The sequence below is a fragment of the Aythya marila genome, assembly GCF_965140915.1.
Source record: "Aythya marila genome assembly, chromosome: 2".
NCBI lineage: Eukaryota > Metazoa > Chordata > Aves > Anseriformes > Anatidae > Aythya > Aythya marila.
The window spans coordinates 134,644,618-134,664,269 of NC_139043.1; the positions used below are offsets into that span (position 1 = coordinate 134,644,618).

At 54.9% G+C, this 19,652-nt stretch overlaps 1 protein-coding gene across 3 annotated transcripts; it reads left to right on the plus strand.

The window, feature by feature from the left end:
* The first annotated feature begins 3,917 nt into the window (after window positions 1-3,917).
* On the plus strand, window positions 3,918-9,485 carry OSR2 (odd-skipped related transciption factor 2). Of its 3 annotated transcripts, none has more exons than XM_082752347.1 (4): window positions 3,918-4,182; window positions 6,672-7,384; window positions 7,877-7,976; window positions 8,447-9,485. In XM_082752347.1, the coding sequence occupies exons 2-4, from the start codon at window positions 6,729-6,731 to the stop codon at window positions 8,627-8,629; spliced, it is 939 nt and encodes a 312-aa protein (XP_082608473.1). In that variant the 5' UTR covers window positions 3,918-4,182; window positions 6,672-6,728; the 3' UTR covers window positions 8,630-9,485. The 3 variants fall into 3 exon arrangements, with proteins under 3 accessions (XP_082608473.1, XP_082608475.1, XP_082608474.1); XM_082752349.1 differs by having other exon boundaries at window positions 8,529-9,485; XM_082752348.1 differs by having other exon boundaries at window positions 3,918-4,178.
* The last annotated feature ends 10,167 nt before the right edge of the window (window positions 9,486-19,652 follow it).

Sequence of the window (19,652 nt, forward strand, 5' to 3'; positions counted from 1 at the left end):
TGCCACAAACAGTTGGGAAAGCACGCCGAGATTAATGCAGGCAGCGCGCACATCTGTAAGTGATGATTTGCATATGCTCGCACCGTGCTCGTAGCACTCGGGAACTATCCGAAATGCTCCGTAGCACCCTGCTTCCTAACATATCCCTCGCCACGGCTTGGACACGGAGAACGTGGGCTGCAAAGGGGAAATGCACATGGGGAGGGTAGGTAAAAGGGGGTTGCGGCGCAGAAGTATTCGATGGTATAGCCCCGGGTTTGTGCTGGCATAAACAAATCCCTGCTCAGCCCGCAGATGTATCCAATGACCACGTGTAATAAAGAAAATACTCCAGAGGAGAGCGAGTTATTTAATGTAAGGCACGGGACGAGACCTACGGGCCCCGTTCTCTGCCCCCCTCCGGGTTCTCCCGTCCTAGGTGAGTTACGAGGCACGAGCCCGAAACCACAGCCGCCTCCCTGAAAACAATTTATTCCGTTTATACGATATTTCCCCCGCATTTCCCCGATAACACTCGGCTCTGGGACTGCACACCTCGCCACCCTCTCAGCTTGGGGCAGCTGCTCACGCTGGTGGGTTCCCGACCCCCTGGGATCCCCCGATCCCCTTGGGATCCCCCGGCTCCCTGCCGGAGGCTGCGGGCAGCCCCGACGTGCGGCACCGGGCTCCGAAAGAGGGGAGAAAGGGGCTGCGGTGCCCCCCCTGCACACACACACACCGGGCAGGGGCTGGGGCCGTCGGGGGGGGACCGCCGGGGGTGGAGGCCGTGGGCGAGGGGTGGCAGAGGCTGAGCCTCCGCAGGAGGCACGGGGGTGCAGCCGCTGCGAATTCCCCTTGCCTCGTTTCCAGCTCATCCCGGCGATGTTTTACCGGGGAATTAGTTTTTTTTTTTAGGGGGTGATGCTGCGAGGGGAATTTATTTTCGGGAGGGTGATGCTGCGAGGGGATCGCCCCCGCCGTGTCCCCCTCCTGCCGCTCACGCGTGGGTGTTGAACGCCGGCAGCTCGGGGCTGTCGTGTTAAAAGCGTCAATAAAAACATCAGCAAAAAAAAAAAAAACAGCAAGAAAAACAACAACAAAACAGAATAAAGCCGAGGGAAGTAGGTGCTGGCTCGGTCACCAAGAAACACCGGCGGAATCGGGCGCCACATAGACGGGCGGTCACTTTTTCTCCTCAAAAGAATAAAAAGAAAAATAAAAAAGAAAGAAAAAGCAAGAAAAAATATAATGACAAATTTTAAAAAATAGAAGGAAAACGAACTAAGTCCAGGGTGCTCGCTCCGAGCCGTTTAAGGCACCGGCCTGACCCGAGGGGGGACCCGACCACCGCCCGGTGCCGGGGGGCGGCGGGGGGACCCCGGCGAGGAGCCGCGGAGCCCCGGGGGGGGCCCGGCGATGCTGTCGCTGCCCCCGGGCTCGTAGCACCCTCGGGGAACCGTCGGGGCGGCTCCCGAAGCGGGCAGCACCGAGGCGGCAGAGCCACCGAGAGCCCCCCGAGGTGTCCCCGGTGTCGCCGGTGCCGCAGCATCCCCGGCTGCGCTCCCGGAGCCCCTTTCCCCGACGGCTCGGCCCCGCATCCCAACCGGGTGTTTTTTTCCCAAGTTGCGGGTTTGGATTTGGGGAAAAACAATAATAATAATAATAATGCAATAAATCCGAATGAAGAAAGACAAGCGAGAAAAACGAGGGGACTGCGGCTCTGCCCGACGGCACACGCTGCCGGCAGCCGCCGCCGCCCCGGGGCCGGGGCCGAGCCGAGCCGAGCCGTGCCGAGCCGAGCCGGGGGGGGGCGGCGTGAGCCCAGGAGCCCCCCAGGGGGCGCTGCAGCACCGCGGGCCGGGTGCGGGGCTCCCGGGCCCCCGCCGCACCGCCCGGCACCGCCCCGGGCACGGCGCGGCCGCGGGCTGTGCTGAGCTGCAGCAGCCTCAGGAGGAGGAGGAGGAGGAGGAGGAGTGGAAGGAGGAAGGCACCTGCTCGGGACAGCAGCCCCGAGCCCCACAAGCCGCCGCGGCCGCTGCCGTCGGGGCCAGCCGGGCACCGCCGTCGGGAGGGGTGCGGAGGGGTCGGGGTCCGACGGGTCCCCCCCCAGGGGCTCCCCGGCGGTTGTCGCCGAGCACCTGCTGGCTGGGGACAGCGGGGGACAGCCGGCCCGAGCTGCCCGCGGGGTTCCCCGCTCTCCCGGACCGGCCTCGGACCGCCAGCCGTCTGCGGAGCCAGCGGCCCGGGGATTTTTTCGTTCCCCTCTCCCGTTTTTGGGTCCGGAGGCTTTTTTTCGTTTGGCCGGCCGGCTGGGCGCTTCCCGAGCTCGGGCTTTTGTTTGTTTGATTTTTTGTCTTTTTTTTTATTTATTTTTTTTTTCCAACAAGTGCGGCTTTTCTTTGCCTCGCTGGAAAGGCGAGAAACGAAGGTGGAGGAGAAAGAACCCCCTCCGGCCTTTCTGTCGACGGGGAGGGGTCCCCACGGCCCCCCGAAAGGCTCCAGCGCGGGTTGGGAAAGGCGAATCCAAACTCCCGTGGCCGCTTCGTTCTCGACCAGCCGGCCCCGGAGCAGGATGCGACCCCTCGGGGACCCGGCCCCCCCACCGCACCGCACCGCTGGCCCCGGCCCGGCCCCGTTCCCCGCGCCCCGTCCCGCACCCAGCCCCGCAGCGGGCTCCGGGGGTCCCCGCTTCGGGCCCCCCAAAAGTGGAGCCTCCCCCGCCGGCGTTTTCGGGTCGAGGAGCCCAAATGCCGTTTGTTTATGGGGTCGGGGTTTACAGCCGCGCGTTCCTTTAGGATCAAGAGCCTGCGCTCCTGTCCCCGGCGCGGGGACACGTCCAAAGCTGCCCCCTGCCCACCCCAAATTGGGATATTTTTTCTCCTATATACTAAAAAGATTAAAAAACCCCAATGCAAACGTCGCTTGCGTTCTCTTCTCTTCAGCGGGCTTGAGTTGAACGCCACACAGCCTACCTTGAGCCATTTTCAGAGCTCTTCGCACACGCCATTTCTCCTCAAATCTTTTTACACTCAGAGCCTCGGATCTGCCGGCCAGGTTGTACAAAAAATCCCTCCCCCGCTTGGGATTTCAGCAATGTATAGAGAAAGATAACCTTCTTATTAAAACTCCCCAAAACCCCGGCCCGAAGCGGTGCGGAGCGAGGAGCGCAGCGCTTTTTGGAGCCGAGCAATCCGGAGTGAGGCCGAATCCAGCCCCAACTCCCCGGGCACGAAAACCGAAACCGCTCCCCAAGTTCCCTGCCTGCCCCAGGTGCGGGGCTGCGCGGGGGCACCCCGCACACCGATGCGTCCCCCCCCGTACACACAGAGGGATTTTTTTCCGCGGCTTTTCGCCCGGTGGCTTGCTGCGGGCAAGCCCAGGAGCTTCCAGGAGGTGGTGGCCCGGAGGGCGACCTGCCATGGCGGCCGCGGAGCCCTTTGGACGTGAGCGCTACCTGCGCCTCCCGGTCCTGCCGGGCCCCCTCTCTGCTCTGGGGGAGTTTGGGATTTTATTTTTTTTTTAGGTTTATTTCACACCCGGTGCTGAATAGGGCACAGGGTTGCGGGGAGCCCAACGGGGCCGGCAGCGGGGTGCGCGCCCCCGAACCTCCCCCGGCTGCGGCGCTGCGAGGAGGGGAAGGAGGGGGGGGGGGGCACGAGTCACCTTAGGTAACGCCGTGCTGGGAGGGGGGGGACAAGGAAAAGGGGGGCCGATCCTGCCCCTTTAAAGCCCAGTTGCTACCCAAACACGAGTAAACAGCGGGGCCGGCGCGGCGGGGCGGGCCGGGGGCGGGCCGGGGCGGGTGCGCGGCCCCGAGCGCGGGGCTGTGCGCGCCGCGGGGTGGGCCGGCGGCTGGGCGGGCGGGCGGGGACAGCGGCTCCTCGCCACCACTCACCGCTGAAATGTGATGGACCGGGCAGGGGGCGGCTCACACTCGCGCCGAGCCTCGCCGGGCTCGAAGGCAGGAGGCGGCTTTACAGCGGGACACGCGCGGACCCCCCCCTCTCACCACCACCACCGCCGCCGCCGCCGCCCCGCGACCCCCAGCTGCAGCCCCCCAGGTCCCCACCATGCCGGCCGCCGCCGGGTCCCGGCCCCGCTGAGCTTCTCCCCACCCCTCCAAGCTGTGGATGTAATGGCTCCGTGAAGGTGCCGCCTCGCTTTTGCCCCGGGAGGCCCGGCAGGAGCAGCCCGCTGCGGTAGGTAAGCGCTGCCCGGTGCCGTCGGTGGGAGGGGAGGGGAGAGGAGAGGAGCGGAGGGGGGCGGCTCGGCCGTGGGGTCCCCGAGTGCCACCCTTTGGGCACCCCCTTTTTCCCTCTCGCACCCCACCCCGTTAAGCTGGGTGGTGGTGTTCACGCCAAAATCCTACCGGGGAGAGTTATTTTTATATATTTATTTTTTTATTAATATTTTTTTTTCCCCGGGGTCTCACTGGAGAAGCCCCGTGGAAATAGCCGGGGGTGGCCGCGGGGGGCTGGAGGTGATCCCGGGGAGCTCCGGGGCCGTTCCCCGGCCCTAAATCGGAGCAGGAGGAAGGGGAACGGCGGCTCGGGTAGGGTCGGGGGCAGGCAGGTAGCGAGGGGCTCGCCGCGGAGACAGCAGGCGTCGTTCAACGAAGCGCCCTGGATGGGAAGGGAAAAGGAAGTGCCAAGGTTTAAGTAACATCCGTTTTTGGTTGACTTTCCCCCCTTCACCTTGGTGGAAAGTGGCCTTACAAGCCGGCACGGGGACGCTCGGCGGTGGGATTTTTTTTTTTCGATAAGTTTTCATGGGTTTCCCCCCCCCCTCCCCCCCCGCCCCGAGAAAGAGCAGCGCCAGGGGTAGCGCGGTTGGGGCAAGGGGGGCGCGTGGAAAAATTGGGGTTAAAAATGGGGGGTTTCGGCGCTGGGCGCGCTCCTTTCGCCGAGATTTGCGGGGTCCCTTGGCGGTGCCAAACGAGCCCCGGAGCTCGCCGAGGCCGGGAGTGTTTTTCCCCTCTCCGCGGTGTTCCCTGGCGGAGTGGGAGCAAGGAGCCGCCGCTGCGAGGTCTTTAAAAATAAGGGGTTTCCACGCGACCACCTCCCCGAAAAAAATAATATATATATTTATATAAAAAGATAAGAAATAAAAACGTCGCCGTGTGCGCGGGGTCACCCCCATAACGCTGCGGAGCAAACGGGGGGAGCCGGGCAGCGGCGAGCCGCGGCCCGAAGAAAACGAAAATGGGAGCGGGGAGCGCTCGGGGATGCCCCCCGAGAGGTTTCTCCGCGTTTCTTCTCCGCGGGGCCAGCCCGGAGCGCTGCAGGGGCTGGGGGCGAAGGGGTTTCGAAACCCATCCGAGGGGCCGAGGCTGCGGGGAGCCGGCGGGGCAGCCCCAGCCCTGCGGCGGCCTGGAGGGCTCCGTGCGGGGCCAGCTCGGCGGCCTCGACCTTCCCTTTTACTCCTTATTTTCTAATTGCTGTTTTTTTTTTTTTATGAACGTGGTGACCTATATAATTTTTTTATTTTTTAAGGATAAGGCTGTTTTTTTATTATTATTATTATGATTTATATATATATTTTTAATATTTTCTATTTTTGGAAAGCACGCCTTGCCCGCCCCTGCTCATAAACCCCAAGAGGAGCTGGCTCAACCGCGGCCCTCCCAAAATCCCAGTGCGGGCCAGGAGCCCCTTTCCCCTGCTTGGGCTCCCGGTACCGAAGCAGGGCGGTGGGACCGGAGCTTTCCCCCGGCCTGGAGGGAGCTGAGCGGCTCCGGGGGTCCCGCTGCAGGCCGCTCCCCGACGGTTTCGAGCTGCAGGGGACGAGCGAAAGCCACCGACGGCCGGGGAGGCCTCGGGGCCGGCCGCAGCCGGGGTGGCTCGGCTGGGCTGTGTGGGGCCATCTGGAAGGGATCTGAGCGCAAAGTGGATTTATTTAGGACCGGCAGCTCGGGGAAGAGGGGGGGAGGTGTGCGTGTAGGGGGGGGGGGGGGGCGGGGGTAAGGAGGTGTGCGTGTGGGGGGCAGGAGGCACTCCGCTCTCCCTCGATTATCTTGATAAATGGGTTGGTGTTGAAGGAAGAAAAATAAGCAGCCGAGCGGGGATTTAAAAAATAAAATAAAATAAAATAAAAAGCCGCCCCCCACCACCCCGGGCCCTGCCTGGGCTCCGCGCTCGCACCCTGCGCCTTCCCGGGGGGGGTCCCGGCCGAGGAGGGCTCGGGGTCGGGGCCTCCGCGCCCCGGGGGCTGCGGGAGGCCGAGCCGAGGCTGGCAGCGAGGCCGGAGGCCGGCTCGGGGCAAGGGAGGGAGAAGGGGGAGACCCCGGGGAGACCCCGAGGTGGCCGCGCTGGGACCGCGGGGACCCCGCGGAGCGGCCCCGGCTGCGCGTCCCGGGCGCGTTTCTCCGCGGTTTGTCTGATGGGAGCCAGGCTTTTATTTTTATTTTTTTTTCTATTTTTTTTTTTTAAATAATATTTTAAGTTTCGGTTGAAGGAGTGCTTCTGGGAGGGCTATTTTGATCCATGTTGTTATTTTTTTTTTTTTTTTCACGCTTTCGTTTCTGCGGGCGCAGCCATCGCGCCGGTGGCGGCCGCCGGCGGGACGGGGAGCGGGGGCAGGAACACGGCAGCGGCCCCGGCTGCTCGCCTCGGCCCCGAGGGAGGGAAAAAAAAACCACGGCGCTTTCAGTAAAAGTCTCTCTCCCCTCCTTTTCCCCTTTGCTTTCTCCCTAGGATTTCGTCCCCGTCTCCAAAGGCCAGCAGAGGCACCAGCTCCGCCGCCCCGGGAAGATGGGAAGCAAGGCGCTGCCGGCCCCCATCCCGCTGCACCCATCCCTGCAACTCACCAACTACTCCTTCCTCCAGGCTGTGAACACCTTCCCTGCAGCTGTGGACCAGCTGCAAGGTCTGTACGGACTCAGCGCCGTGCAAACCATGCACATGAACCACTGGACATTGGGTTACCCCAATGTGCACGAAATCACCCGCTCCACCATCACGGAGATGGCGGCCGCCCAGGGCCTGGTGGACTCCCGCTTCCCTTTCCCCGCTCTCCCCTTCGCCACGCACCTCTTCCACCCCAAGCAAGGGGCCATCGCCCACGTCCTCCCGGCCTTGCACAAGGACAGGCCCCGCTTTGACTTTGCCAACCTGGCCGTGGCCGCCACGCAGGAGGATCCCCCAAAAGTGGGCGAGCTGGCCAAGCTGAGCCCCGGACTGGCGTCCCCCCTGTCGGGGATCAGCAAGCTGTCCCCGGACAGAAAGCCTTCCCGGGGCCGCCTGCCCTCCAAGACGAAAAAGGAATTCATCTGCAAGTTCTGCGGCAGGCACTTCACCAAGTCCTACAACCTCCTCATCCACGAGCGGACCCACACGGACGAGCGGCCCTACACCTGCGACATCTGCCACAAGGCTTTCCGGAGGCAGGACCACCTGCGGGACCACCGGTGAGGGGCAGGAGCAGAGGGGGAGGGTGGGCTTCGCTGAGCCGAGCTGAGAGGGAAAGCAGCAGGGACCCCCCCTACAAAAAAAAAAAAATAAACCCAAATCACCCAAAAGCTGAGCCCTGCGGGGTCCCGCGCTCTGCTCCGAGGGGGGTGGCCGGGGTGAAGGCGTCGAGGGGGCTGCTCGGAGACCCCTTTGCGAAGCGGGGTCCTGCTGGGGGTGGGGGGGCGAGGCGGGGACCCCCCGGCTTTGCCGCCGGGCAGAGGGACGGGGCTGGGGCTGCGCTGCCGCCGGCGGGGCTCCCCCGGCCGTGCCCCGCGGAGCGGCTGCGGATCGCCGGCAACGCTGTGAGCCGATGGGGTTCGCCGTAAAAAAAAAAAAAGGCAAAAAAAAAATAAAATAAAATAAAAAATAGGGGAGAGGGGTTTGGGGGAGGGAGCCGCGTTGCCTGTCCCGGCAGCGCCGCTCACCCCCGCGGTTGCCTCCCTTTGCAGGTACATCCATTCCAAAGAGAAACCCTTCAAGTGCCAGGAGTGCGGGAAGGGCTTCTGCCAGTCCAGGACCCTGGCGGTCCACAAAACCCTCCACATGCAGGTGAGCCCGGCGCTGCCCTCCCTTTTTCCTCCGCTCGTGTGCCGCCGGCACGGCTCGGCACGGCTCGGGGCTGCCACGGGGACGGGGCTGCGGCAACCGGGGCGGCGAGAGCCGGGGCTTCAACTCCGCGGCCGCTCCGGGCTGGTTGGAGGCGGTGGGGAGCGAGCTTCGCTTTTGTTTTTATCCTCGCAGCCCTTTTGGGGCTTTTTTCGTTGACGGCGGGGGCTGCGCGGGGGCTGCGCGGGGCCGGGGCTGCGTTTGGGGGAGGCGCGGGGGGCGCCGGAGCCCCCGAGGCGCGGGGCAGGACGCGGCCGATGTCGCCGTGTGTCCCCCCCCCCGTCCTACCTCGGGCGGCCGTGCCGCTTTTCCCGACTTTTTCAAGCGTTTTTGCTAACGAAAAGCGTAGGCGATACGCGAAAGGCAGGTAGTTTGTGAAGGATTAATCCTTTGCTTGCTTCAAATCTGAACAGGAATCTCCACACAAATGCCCCACATGTGGAAGAACCTTTAATCAGAGAAGTAACCTGAAAACTCACCTTCTTACCCATACAGACATCAAGCCCTACAACTGTGAGCAGTGCGGCAAAGTGTTCAGGCGAAACTGTGATCTACGGCGGCACAGCCTAACTCACACCCCCCGGCAGGACTTCTAGAGCAGCCCGGGACCCCGCACCCGCGCCCGCAGCTCCGAGTTGCTCATTTTACTCAAGGACTGTATGGCAGAAAGTCACAGGCGTGCACCCTCACACACACACACACACACACACACACACAACGCAGGGCAGGCTCAGGGGCCAACCTTTCCTAGCACGCGTCTGCAAAACTCGTTTAAGAGAGCGTGGACTGCAGGATCGGGCCCCTCTCCAAGCCACACCGAGGCGTAAAGCTACTCCTTGTAGATACTCGCGGCTCATTTTAGAGCTCTGTACAGAAATGTGGTTTTCGTTGTTTGTTCGTTTCGTGTTGTCATGTCAGATGCACGGCGATAACAAATCCGGGAGTCAAAGTATCTCTTAAAAAAAAAAAAATTAAAAAAAAAAAAGTGTATTTCAAAATAAATCCTTTTTTTTTTCCAAATACCTCCTGCCTGGTTGTATTATTCTCTGAACGTTTGGGCTTTTTTTTCCTGCTGTGTCGATGCAATGGTAAAGCATATTGAATAAATTTCCTAGTCGGGTAATTGTACTGTCACAACAATTTTGGTGATCGCTTTTGTTTGGCCTGTTTCACTGTTGCTTTTGTGTTATCTATTGTTAAGTAAAATGAAAGTGCCGTATTTGAGAGTTTATAGCTCTATTACTTAATACTACGAATGTCTAAATATTAACTTCTGTACTTTTATTATTTTCCCGAACGAAATACTTTTTTTTTTTTTTTTTTTTTTTTTCTAAAAAGAAGAGAAAGAAAGAAATACTCGCAAATAAACAAGATCTTAGGAAATAATGTATAGAGCCCTTCTTACGCCAAAGCGGCTTATTAGTAACTTATTTGCAATCAGCCCATGTATTGTAAAAGTCATCCCTTTCGTGGAGATTGCAGGAGATAGTCCCCTGCCATTAGACTTTGGCCACGGGCAATTCACCCGCGTAGACAGGGACTTTATCCCGCAGAAGACGATTCCTTCCCCACCGCTCGGCGAGCAAACAGCGAGCCCCGAGCACCACCCCGGGACCCCCCGGACCCCTCCAGGGCCGGGGGCGCTGGCAGCTCCCCCTTATGTCCCCCCCCATATCCTTCACCTCATTCCCACTGCCAAGCATGGGGTGGGTGGGAGGAAAGGGACCCCCGTGCTGGCTGCTCACCCCCTCGGGAGACCCTCATCCCCTCCATTCCCTCCTTCCCTTCCCTGGGGGACCCTGCTCGCAGGTAGCAGGGTGGAGGCACGGAGCCTCCCCCCCCTTCTCACCCTCACCAGTGCCTCCCGCCACCCCCGTGTTGTTCCCTCCCATTACCGTAGGGAGATTTGGAGGTGCACCCCCTCCTCTGCAACCCTCGTTGCTCCCAGCACACTCCTCCCCATAATTTAGCACCCCCAAGTTCATCTTTTCTAGGCTGGGACACCCATCCTGCCCCCCTCCTCTCCCAAAATCTGGTCCAGATGACGAGAAATCTCCCCCCCTACCCCAGCAAGCTCTGACCCTGCGGGGCACCCCCCTGGGCCCAGCTCAATAAGGGGGGCTCCACTCCTGTGCCCCATCACGGTGGGTGCCAGGCTCTGGGATGTGCCCTTCTTCGGGGACATGTCCCACCAGGTGTAGGTCAGCAGATGCTGATTGGGGTGGGGTGGCTGCGGTGTCCCCATCCCCGTCCCTCACCGGTCCTGCAGCAGGGAACCCGAACCCTGTTAACGAGCAGCAAGCCAAAACCAGCAGTGCCTGAGCCGTGGTTGGTGCTGAAAGGGCTGCGTTGCTGCTTCCTACCCCACGTAGGGCTGCGGACCCCCGAGCCAGCCCCGCTCTGCCCCAGGCTGAGGCAGCCAGGTGGATTTCCACAGATGGGGCAGGCGAGGCCATCTCAAACCCAGCCAAAATTTCTTAGGTGGACGAGGCCTATCTCCCCGCCTGCTCCTGTGCAGCAAGACGGGGAGGGAAAGAAATGCCTCTGCAGTCAGAGATACTGCTCTGCTGGCTGTAGGACAGCTTCCCTCATCTAAGTTTGTTTAAGGGCCATCTGCTCTGTTCACCCGCCTTGACTGGCACCCCTTCCCTTGCTATCGCACCCCAGGGGCACCCTTGGTCCCCCCAGGGCTGGCAGCTTGTCCTCCCTCCCAGCACACCCCCCTACCCCAACCTCTCTCTGCAGACATCCCTTGCTCTCTCTCTGCGGGCATCTTCGCAATATCTGATTTCTTCCTGTCTGACTGATTTTTCTATTCCCAGTGCATTCCCATTCTCCCAGTAGGTTATTTCCTCTAAGCTTCTCTACCCTTATTGTTCTCCGAGTTCCTGTCCCCAGGCCCTTTTGTGTCCCCAGTTTCTTGTTCTCAGAACCGAGTGTGCACAGCAAGGCTGGGATAGCTCTGCTCGAGTAAACACCCCTGTCAGGATACATATGGGCTTATTCTGCTCCTAGGCCAGGCTCGACGCGCAGTTTGTTTGGAAAGAACTTAATCAGATGAACCATATCAAAGGACTAAATTAAAGCGATCGCATATAGCTAAGGTTTTATTTAATTGTTTGGGGTTTCTTGTTTAACAGTCTTCCCACTGAGCAGACACAGACTGTAAATTTATCTTCTCGGGATTTCATAAGTTCAGCGGACGGAACAAAGACCAAAGAGCTGAATAGGGGCAGCGACAAGTATCTCCACCAGTCGGTCCCTTGGCTGTACTTTAAATCTAAACCAGTAGCTATAATCTTAAAACGTCAGGGGTTGATTTAGTGTTTCTCTTTGACATCAATATACTTTCCAATGGCACTGACATGCTCCATTCACTTTTAAAAGATTATCTCTTGTTGGGAAACTTCGGAGGCAGCTATAAAAGACACGTTACAATATATATGTGGTTCATTGTGTTTAGCCCTGTTTGGAAGAGAAACAGGTTCTGTAAAGCTATCTGTGGGGCAGGGCTCGTTTTCTTACAGCCATAAAGTGCCATCCTGAATTTCCCAATGCAAACACTAAACGCAGTAATATCCCCGTTACTGCCATTTGTTTCTGTACAAAGTACTTTTCTCCCCCCCGGAGCTCTGCTCCAGCACACGGCACACAGCTACGTGCTCCTGGTGCTTCCCAAAGCACCTGCCTCTCGCTTCTGCCTGCTCCTCTGTCCCTTGTTGTCCCTTCATTTCCCACACTGCAGCTCCTGCTCCTGCGCTGGCACTGCTCGTTGAGTGCCTTCGGCTGCGTTACAGACAGCAGACAGCTGTGGTGGGCAGCAGGCAGAAGGGCTGGCCGCGCTGGGGACAAGGCGCAGCAGATAATAGGATACTGCAGCCACAGTCTCCATTCTGGGGGGCCAAATCAGACCAAAAAAAAAAAAAAAAAAAAAAAAATCATGGTCCTTGAAGTTACATCTACTAACTGAGCTCTTTGTACATGAGTTTCTGGAGTGAGTGCTGTCACGGCTGATGGTGGAGCAGCTCAGTTCAGCTGCGTGCACACAACGCTTTGCTATGAAGGCTTCTTCTGCTCAGCACCTGGAGCCCACGCTGTTCCACACAGGCACTCCCAGTGCCACAGCAGCTTTGCTGAAAACACCATCCTCAGTGCCAGTCCCACCCCAGGACTACAGAATCACAGAGTGCCAGAGTGGCTGAGTCTGGCAGGGCCCTCTGGAGCCAGCCGGTGCCACCTGTGCCCAAGCAGGGACACCCAGAGCAGGCAGCACCCAGGGCCGTGGCATGGACATGTGGTGCTCTGGGTCCCACTATTTGAATCCATTTGAGTAAAATGCATCCAGATTTTTAATTACTTGAACTTTTTCTCCCTCCCAACTCCTTCCCTTTCTGAACCTGTCCTTTCCAGCTTCCACTTGTTGCCTCCTCCAGCTACAAGCTCACATGAGCTCCCCTCTCTTCACTAACCCACACCTCGCTTTCCCTGCCTGGTACCTCTCACACTCTGCCAGTCCTTCCTTGCCCTCCCCAGCAAGGACAGATGCCACATCCCCATGTTGCTCAGGTGTGCGTGCAGGTGCCACAGGCAGACCCAGGCCACTTTAGTGACACCAGGTCTGGCACAAAGCCACCAGCGTTGCCCTGGGAGCCCCGAGGTCAAAAGGTTTGTGGTGAACAAGAAAATCCCCCAAATGCCAGGAGAGAGTCAGTCAGCTGAGCTGTCAGTCAACCTCCACCAGCTCTCTGCTCATCGTTCTGTAACTGCATAGAGGCTCTTCGTGTAGAAGGGTGACTTTGTTTTACTAAACTATGTTACACAAGCATATGTAGCTTTTATATTAATATGTTTCCAGCTCAAAATTCCCTCCTCATAGCATCTCTTTTCCTCCCTGATTACAGAAGCTCTTGTATCTTCTTTTTCTTATTTACAGAAGTATAATTATGGCAAACACAGGGTACCTATTAGCCAAAAAAGTTATTTTTGTTGAAGTTATTAAGTGCTTAGATTAAAAAACATTTGTTTACTTTCAAAATAAAAGCATGGCATCTGCATAAAGCATTAATTTAAAACTCTATTTAAAAATAAAAAATCCAGATGCAGCTGTTTATTTACGAAACTTTGACTGAAATCTTCTAGGAGAAGAAACGAGAAATGCAAAAATCTTTATGCCAAGGGCAGCAAAATTTTTTCCTAAATCTGCGGAATTAAGGAAATGGGAGGTATAGGCTTCCCCCCCCCCCCCCCCCCAAGCCTCTCCCAGGAGGCTGAGCACTGCTCGCAGGGTGCAATTTTCAGCCACAGCTTGTAGCCAGGCAGGAATTTCTGATGATTGGAGCAAGACCCGAAAATGTTTGGTCCCCAGTGCTGGGATGTCACACCTCCATCCCCACATGGCTGAGCTGGAGCTGTGCATGGCACAGCGCTGCCAGTGGGACACTGTCTTTCCTTTTTCCCAGGACAGGGATTAAATTTTGCATTGCAGATTGGCTTGAGACAGCAATTTAAAACTTTAAAAGCATGAGGAAGGTGCCGGGCAGTCCCCTGGCTGCATGAGAGCAAATGAGTCAGTCTCCAGGCCTTGGTGGCCCATCCACCACCACCTTGCTCCTGGCAGGACCGGGGCAGCAGCAGGACTTCTCCTTCCCTGAAATTCTCCTCAGATCCAGAGAGTGGCTCCATCGCCTCACAGGGCTGTGGGCTGAGCCTGGGAGAAGGCTGCAAACCCCAGTCCTTGCAGCTTCCCCTCTGTGCAAGAAAAAATCCCCTGGACTTCTGGCTTTGCAGAGGAGGAACTTCACCTGGTGCAGGCGCCGAGCACCCTGCCGGCGCTGCGCCTTGCCGCAGGCACTGCTGAGCCTCCCGCTCCTTGGCAGCACGTCAGACCGCAGCTCCCTTGAGAGGGCTATTCTGCACGTCGGGGCATTTTGGAGACCTGCTCATTCATCTGGGGGGGGAGGAGACATTGATTGATTGATTGATTGGTTTTCTTTTTTTTTTTTTTCAAGCGTAAGAGGAAGCAAGATTTTTTTTTTTTCTTTCCCCTTTTTCCTCTGAGCTTATTTACGAGGCATTGTCTCCGATACTGCCAGCTGACATCCTTTGGCACCACCACCACTCAGTGCACTGAAGATGCCTCGAGGTGTGTCAGTTGTGCTTCACGTCAGCGTGCCTTGATGCACCTCCTTGGCTGGGATTGAAAGGTACAGTTTCTAAATCTCCCGGTGACCCATTTTGCATGGATCACTGGTGTGCTAGAATGTAGCTGCTCCTTCCCATCGTGTTAATGCAAGTTCGCCCGTGTTCAAAGCAGGCACGTGCCATGCTGCGCACACGGGGAGAGCTCGTGCTCAAATCTCTGTGCGAAACCAGCACAGCCGCCCCAGGTTCGGTATTTTCAGCACAAGTTATGTGCATTAGGTGCTTTTTATTTAAACCTTGTAAATGCTCTGACGTGATAAACAGACTCAGACAGCTGGCCTCTGTTCATCTGAGACTCGCTGGGGGTTCAGCAGCCAGAAAAATGCTCCCAGGCTTGTGGGCACCCCTCCTGCTGGGGGCCCCGCTAGGTTATGATGGGTGGCGATGCCCACCGCTTGGTGTGTGAGCAGGAAAAAGGCGATGGTGCCTGCAAACTCAGCACCACCTAATGTCACAGGCTGCCTGCTGGCCTGCCCCTGAGGCCTGACCCGGGGACGGCAATAATTAGCACTTCCAGAAAAACCCTGAGGCACCTGTGATGTGCAGGCACAACCCTGAGGCTGTGCAGGCCTGTCTGTCTCTTCGTGGGGCTGGTAAGGAGGGCAGCGGGAAGGCAAACTCTCAGGGGTATTTCTAGAAGGCTCCAAAGCCTGACTGTGATGGCGGATGGGATTCAGAGGCGGCTCCAGCCTCAGGGCCTGCTGAGGCTGCCTACGGGGCAATGCAGAGGCGGCTCACCCGCAGGCTGCCCCTGGTTTTCGGCTCAAATTTAAGTCCGCCTGACTGGGGTATAATGTAAACACCTCCCAGATCCAAGCCAGGAGCTGGTTCTGCTGGGGTGAATCATGCCACCATGCAAGCACCCCGTGCCTCTGCCTCCTATTTCCATGCTGTGGACTCCTTCTTCCATTCCATGGCAGAAGTGGTGGCAGCCAAGAGGCCTGGCCCCATCCTGCAGAGCAAGGGCATGGACTGCCACAGAGAAACCCTAGGAAAACATGGAATCTTCCAAGATTTCATTTACAGAGATGGCAAAATGAGTCTGGGTGGACAAGTTAGATCCTTCTCTTCTTTCATGATGTGCACATTATTCTTTAATTCTCTTCCAAAGAGTAGGTCTTGAAATGAATGTTGCGTTAAGAGGCATGTGGTGTCTCATGCCATCACTTCATGTTCTTGCTAAGCTACAACTGTGTCTTTGTCATGATTTAAAAAAAAAACAAAACAACAACTATCTAACTGAACAGTTCTTCACTGATTCAGCTATGGGCAACTCAAATGTTTCTGAGTCTCATTTGTCTAGCTAAATAAAAACAAACAAACAAACTCTAGAAACACAAGGTTTTTAATGGAAAATTACATAGTGCTGTAGTCGCATGGTCCTGTCCTTTCCTGGGGGCACAATTGGCTCACTTCCCTAAAATAACACAATAAATGACAAATGAGCTGTGATTATGATGCAGGAGCTTGGGCTGGAGCTGGAGACCTTGCAGCCTTCGCTGAAGACTGGCCCTAGAGATGCAGCATTCAATTTGCTTGCTTAAAGAGTGTTTTCCAACTGGGAAGTGAGGATATGGGCAGATGAACAAGTTACTGCAGGGAAAACAGGGGGTGTGAAAGTTCAGCATCTCAACTACTGCCAAGAAACTGCTCTTGTGTATTCTTTAACCCCCTCATAAACACGAATTAACTTTCCCTCTCCCACCCAAAGGATAAGATGTCTGGCTTTTGCTACCAGGTCCTGCCGCCTACAAGAGTGCATGTGGACGCTTGCCACCCAAGAGCTACCCAGCTGCAGGCTGCCGCTACTTTGCCTTGCAGAAAGTTGTTTGTGCCCCAAACTCTGGGGTACAACCAGTTAACTTCCCCAGAAGTCCCCCAGCAACATCCTGATCCAGGTGAGAGAGCAGCACAGGCGCTTCCCAGCTCCCTGGCCTTTGCCCTGCAGCCACTTGCGCACAGCAACGCGGCCTGACTGAAATTCTTCAAGTTTCAGCAACAGGAAATTGCAGATGAGAGAAAGCACTGTAAAGTGCAGTTATACGGTTTCAGTCGCAAGCTGTGAAAAGTAGCAGCTCCCCAAGCTCTCAACCTTAACACTGCTATTAATGCTGTAATATTCTAACAGCACCGAGATCGATGGAGGATCAGGGCCTCGATGAAGTCGACACTTTACCAGAACTGCTTGAGAACCCCCTGTCCTACCCTCACATAGTTTGTAGCCAAAGTGTGCCAGGAAGTCGCTGAGCATGCTGCAATGCCCTAGTCACAATAAAGAGGGTGAGAAAGACTATTTTGTTTTAAAACTTGCTTTTCAGAAGCTATTTTTGCCAGGTAGCAGCTGAGGCGCTCTGGAACGCTCCTCACTGGCAGCGCGGGATGTTGGTCAGGGGCCATAGGAGGAGAAATTGAGTTTTTGACTGGGGTATTTTCTTCTCCTTGGGGAGCTCCAGAGACTGTGCTCATACGTGTGTGGTTGAAGCACAGGTGGGGAGAAGGCCCCTGCCTCTAAATCAGGTGGGCTTTCCACTGACTTGAACCTGGTGTTGGACCAGAGGTCCTCCAGATGTCCCTTCTAACCAAAACCGCTCTGTGATTTCTGGGGGACTTGACAGCACTCTGTTTCCCACAATTCGGACAGCCTGCGGCAGCACAAAGGCTGGTCAAGATGTTTGACAACCCCTAGGTGAGGGACGGAGGAGCAGGGCCGGCTGGTTTCTCCACGGGCATGGCGTTGACCCCAGGGGTAACAGGCTCCATCCTGGGAGCGGACTGGCTTCTATACGGGACTCGCCATCTTGATCCAGTTTGGATGGGTCAAGACATGTAGAGACATGCCCTTTCAATATGCTGCATTTTATTAAAAACAAAGTAGCTGTGGGCCAGATTGTAAAACTAGGTGGGCCTCATTTGTCTGTCCCTACTGTAAGCCAATGAAACCTTCAACATATCCAAACTCTCACCTTTTTACCCATTTGAATGAAAAAGCATCACTAATAAAAGAAAATGACTCACCTAATGCTAAACCTGAGCTCTGCAGATCAGCTTTGATCAAATTCACTGACATTTGGATAACTGCGTTATTATAACTAAAACATCTTTTAAAGTTTTTTTTTTTTTTTTTCCAGACGCTCATTCTTTAAACTTTGCTTTGATCACTACGCATATCCTTTTCAGCAGAAATTTGTCCACAGAGGGTGAAGTTTTTTCATTTGTTTTTCATATGGATTCTCTTTCCTTTGTTCGTATTTTAAATCAGTGAAGCTACCCTTCGAGCTAACCCTTATAATAAAAATGCAGCTACTGTGTGGCTTTTAACAACTCATTTAACCCATCTGTGTCTCAGTATCCATGTTGCCAGCCCAGGGAAACTAACATTTATGTAATGAAGTTGATCACAGGGCTTAATTAGATATTTTTTGTAGGATAAAGTAAACATTTCAGAAGGGCTGAGTTAAGTGGTAGTATTCTCTTACAGTAGTCTAACACCACCAATTTGCAATATGTTACTACAGCAGTGTTGCAGAATACTGTATAAAAGATTTTTTCTTTCAGAAACTACTTCTGAATTAGCCTAAGCGCTCCAGTTTCCAAATACTAGTCGCAATCTGAGATGATTAAAATAAATGGAAGCAGGAATGTGTCAAGGCAATTACAAACGAAAAGATTGAAATCTCTGGAGCTGGAAGGGCAAAAATCCATCTGTGTGTAAATATATATCCATATATCAGGCTCAGCTTTAAATGCCAAAGAAGATAAAATTAGACTTTTCTTTTTTTTCTACAGAAAAAAAATTCACACATCTAGCTGTAAAGTTTTTAGGCAATACAATTCAGGTCGATATTAGGAAAATGCATTTATAACTGATTCTTCCCTCTCGAGCAAGAAGAAAGACTATAACAATTTTAATTTGCTAATTGTTATTTAGTGTTATTTAATTATCCAGCTGGGCGAAGTCGACACGGGTCATTCATTCCCAAGGTGGGCAGCTACCAGGCCCTTGAGTCAAGGCAGTTCTTAGTGGTGTTTTTTTACAGCATGGGCAGAGTTCTTGTTATAGCTTGCAATAGTGATAGATTAGCAGCAAATAATCTTCAAAACTTTCAAGCCTAAAGCTGCATCACCTTTTACTCTAGTCTAGAAACGAGTGAGAGTGTTCAGATAACATTTGCTGGTGAGATTCTTCCTCCGTCTTGCACCAAAGTGCCGTTTTTAAAGCTCAGACGGCTGCCTGCACGGCCATTTTGCAAACACGTTTGCGTGTCATCTGACGGGGTGAGCTGTTAAACTCTGCAAAGCTTCTGTCACAAATAAAACTATTTATGAGCGCACACATTTGCAAAGATCAGGCCCTGTGAACATGAGCTCCACATCAAGCTTCTTATGGATTGTTTTCCCAAAACACTTTAGGCTTAGGATCTCTATTAATATAAATCTGCTTTAAACAGGAGATAGTCATTTTTTAACACAGACATCCTCTAATATTTTCATGATGTGGCTCATACCTTAATAGATAGCAGTTGCGATGCAGATCTAGCCATGCAGCCCACAGTTGCAAAACATATTTGCGGTAAAGAGAACCCTTGCCGACATGGAAAATTAATATTAAGAAAATTAATATAAGGAAAATCTTTAATGGGTTTTTGTCTGTGTCTAACACAATTTAGCAGTTAGCAGAAGGAAGAAATTTAATACCAGGTGAGTAGCCAGCTCCTCAGAAACCATGCCTGGTTGACCACGTTTGAAGACCTGCTGTTTTGACCTACTGCGTCAGGAGGAATATCTGCTTCGTAAACTATAGCATGAAGCGTCTCACGCAGGAACCAGCCTGACAATCTCAGCTGTCAGAACCTTCCTCACAAAAAAAAAGGTCCCTTGTCATGAAAGATTTTTGTGTCAATGCTCTTTCTATCAGTGGAAGTGTTTTCTAAGAAGTTGTAGGCAGGAGAGCAGATTCCTACTCCGACCCACCTACAAGTGACGGAGAGGAAAGAAACATTATATTGACAATGGCATTTGTCAAGTCCTCTGGAAAAGCAGAAGTAGCAGCTATTCCAATTAGAATGTCTGTTCCTCTTATTCATTGTGCTTTTAAGAAGCGTACTGCTGTAGCAAAGGGCGTTATGTAGCAGCTCAACACAACATGGCTGGAAACCCCGGGTGGGAGAAAACCTTCTCTGCCCCAGCCCCTTGCTGCTGCCACCACATCGCAGAAGTGTCCTCCTGGCAGATAATTCTGCATTGGCTATTGGCTTCTGTTAAATGGGTTAGCACTTAGCTGCTTTTTGTCAGTACACTGTATTTCTCTTGAATCATGTATAAAGAAAATCTGGTGTGTTTTTCCCCATTTTGCCCATAGGAAGGTGCATACTACCCCTCTTCATTTCCTGGGGACTGTGGGTATTTCATATGGTGGAG

Coding starts and splice junctions, on each gene's coding strand:
- OSR2 (XM_082752347.1), top strand. CDS start 6,729: ATGGGAAGCAAGGCGCTGCCGGCCCCCATCCCGCTGCACCCATCCCTG. Junction 7,385..7,876: donor GACCACCTGCGGGACCACCG/GTGAGGGGCAGG, acceptor CTCCCTTTGCAG/GTACATCCATTCCAAAGAGA. Junction 7,977..8,446: donor ACAAAACCCTCCACATGCAG/GTGAGCCCGGCG, acceptor AAATCTGAACAG/GAATCTCCACACAAATGCCC.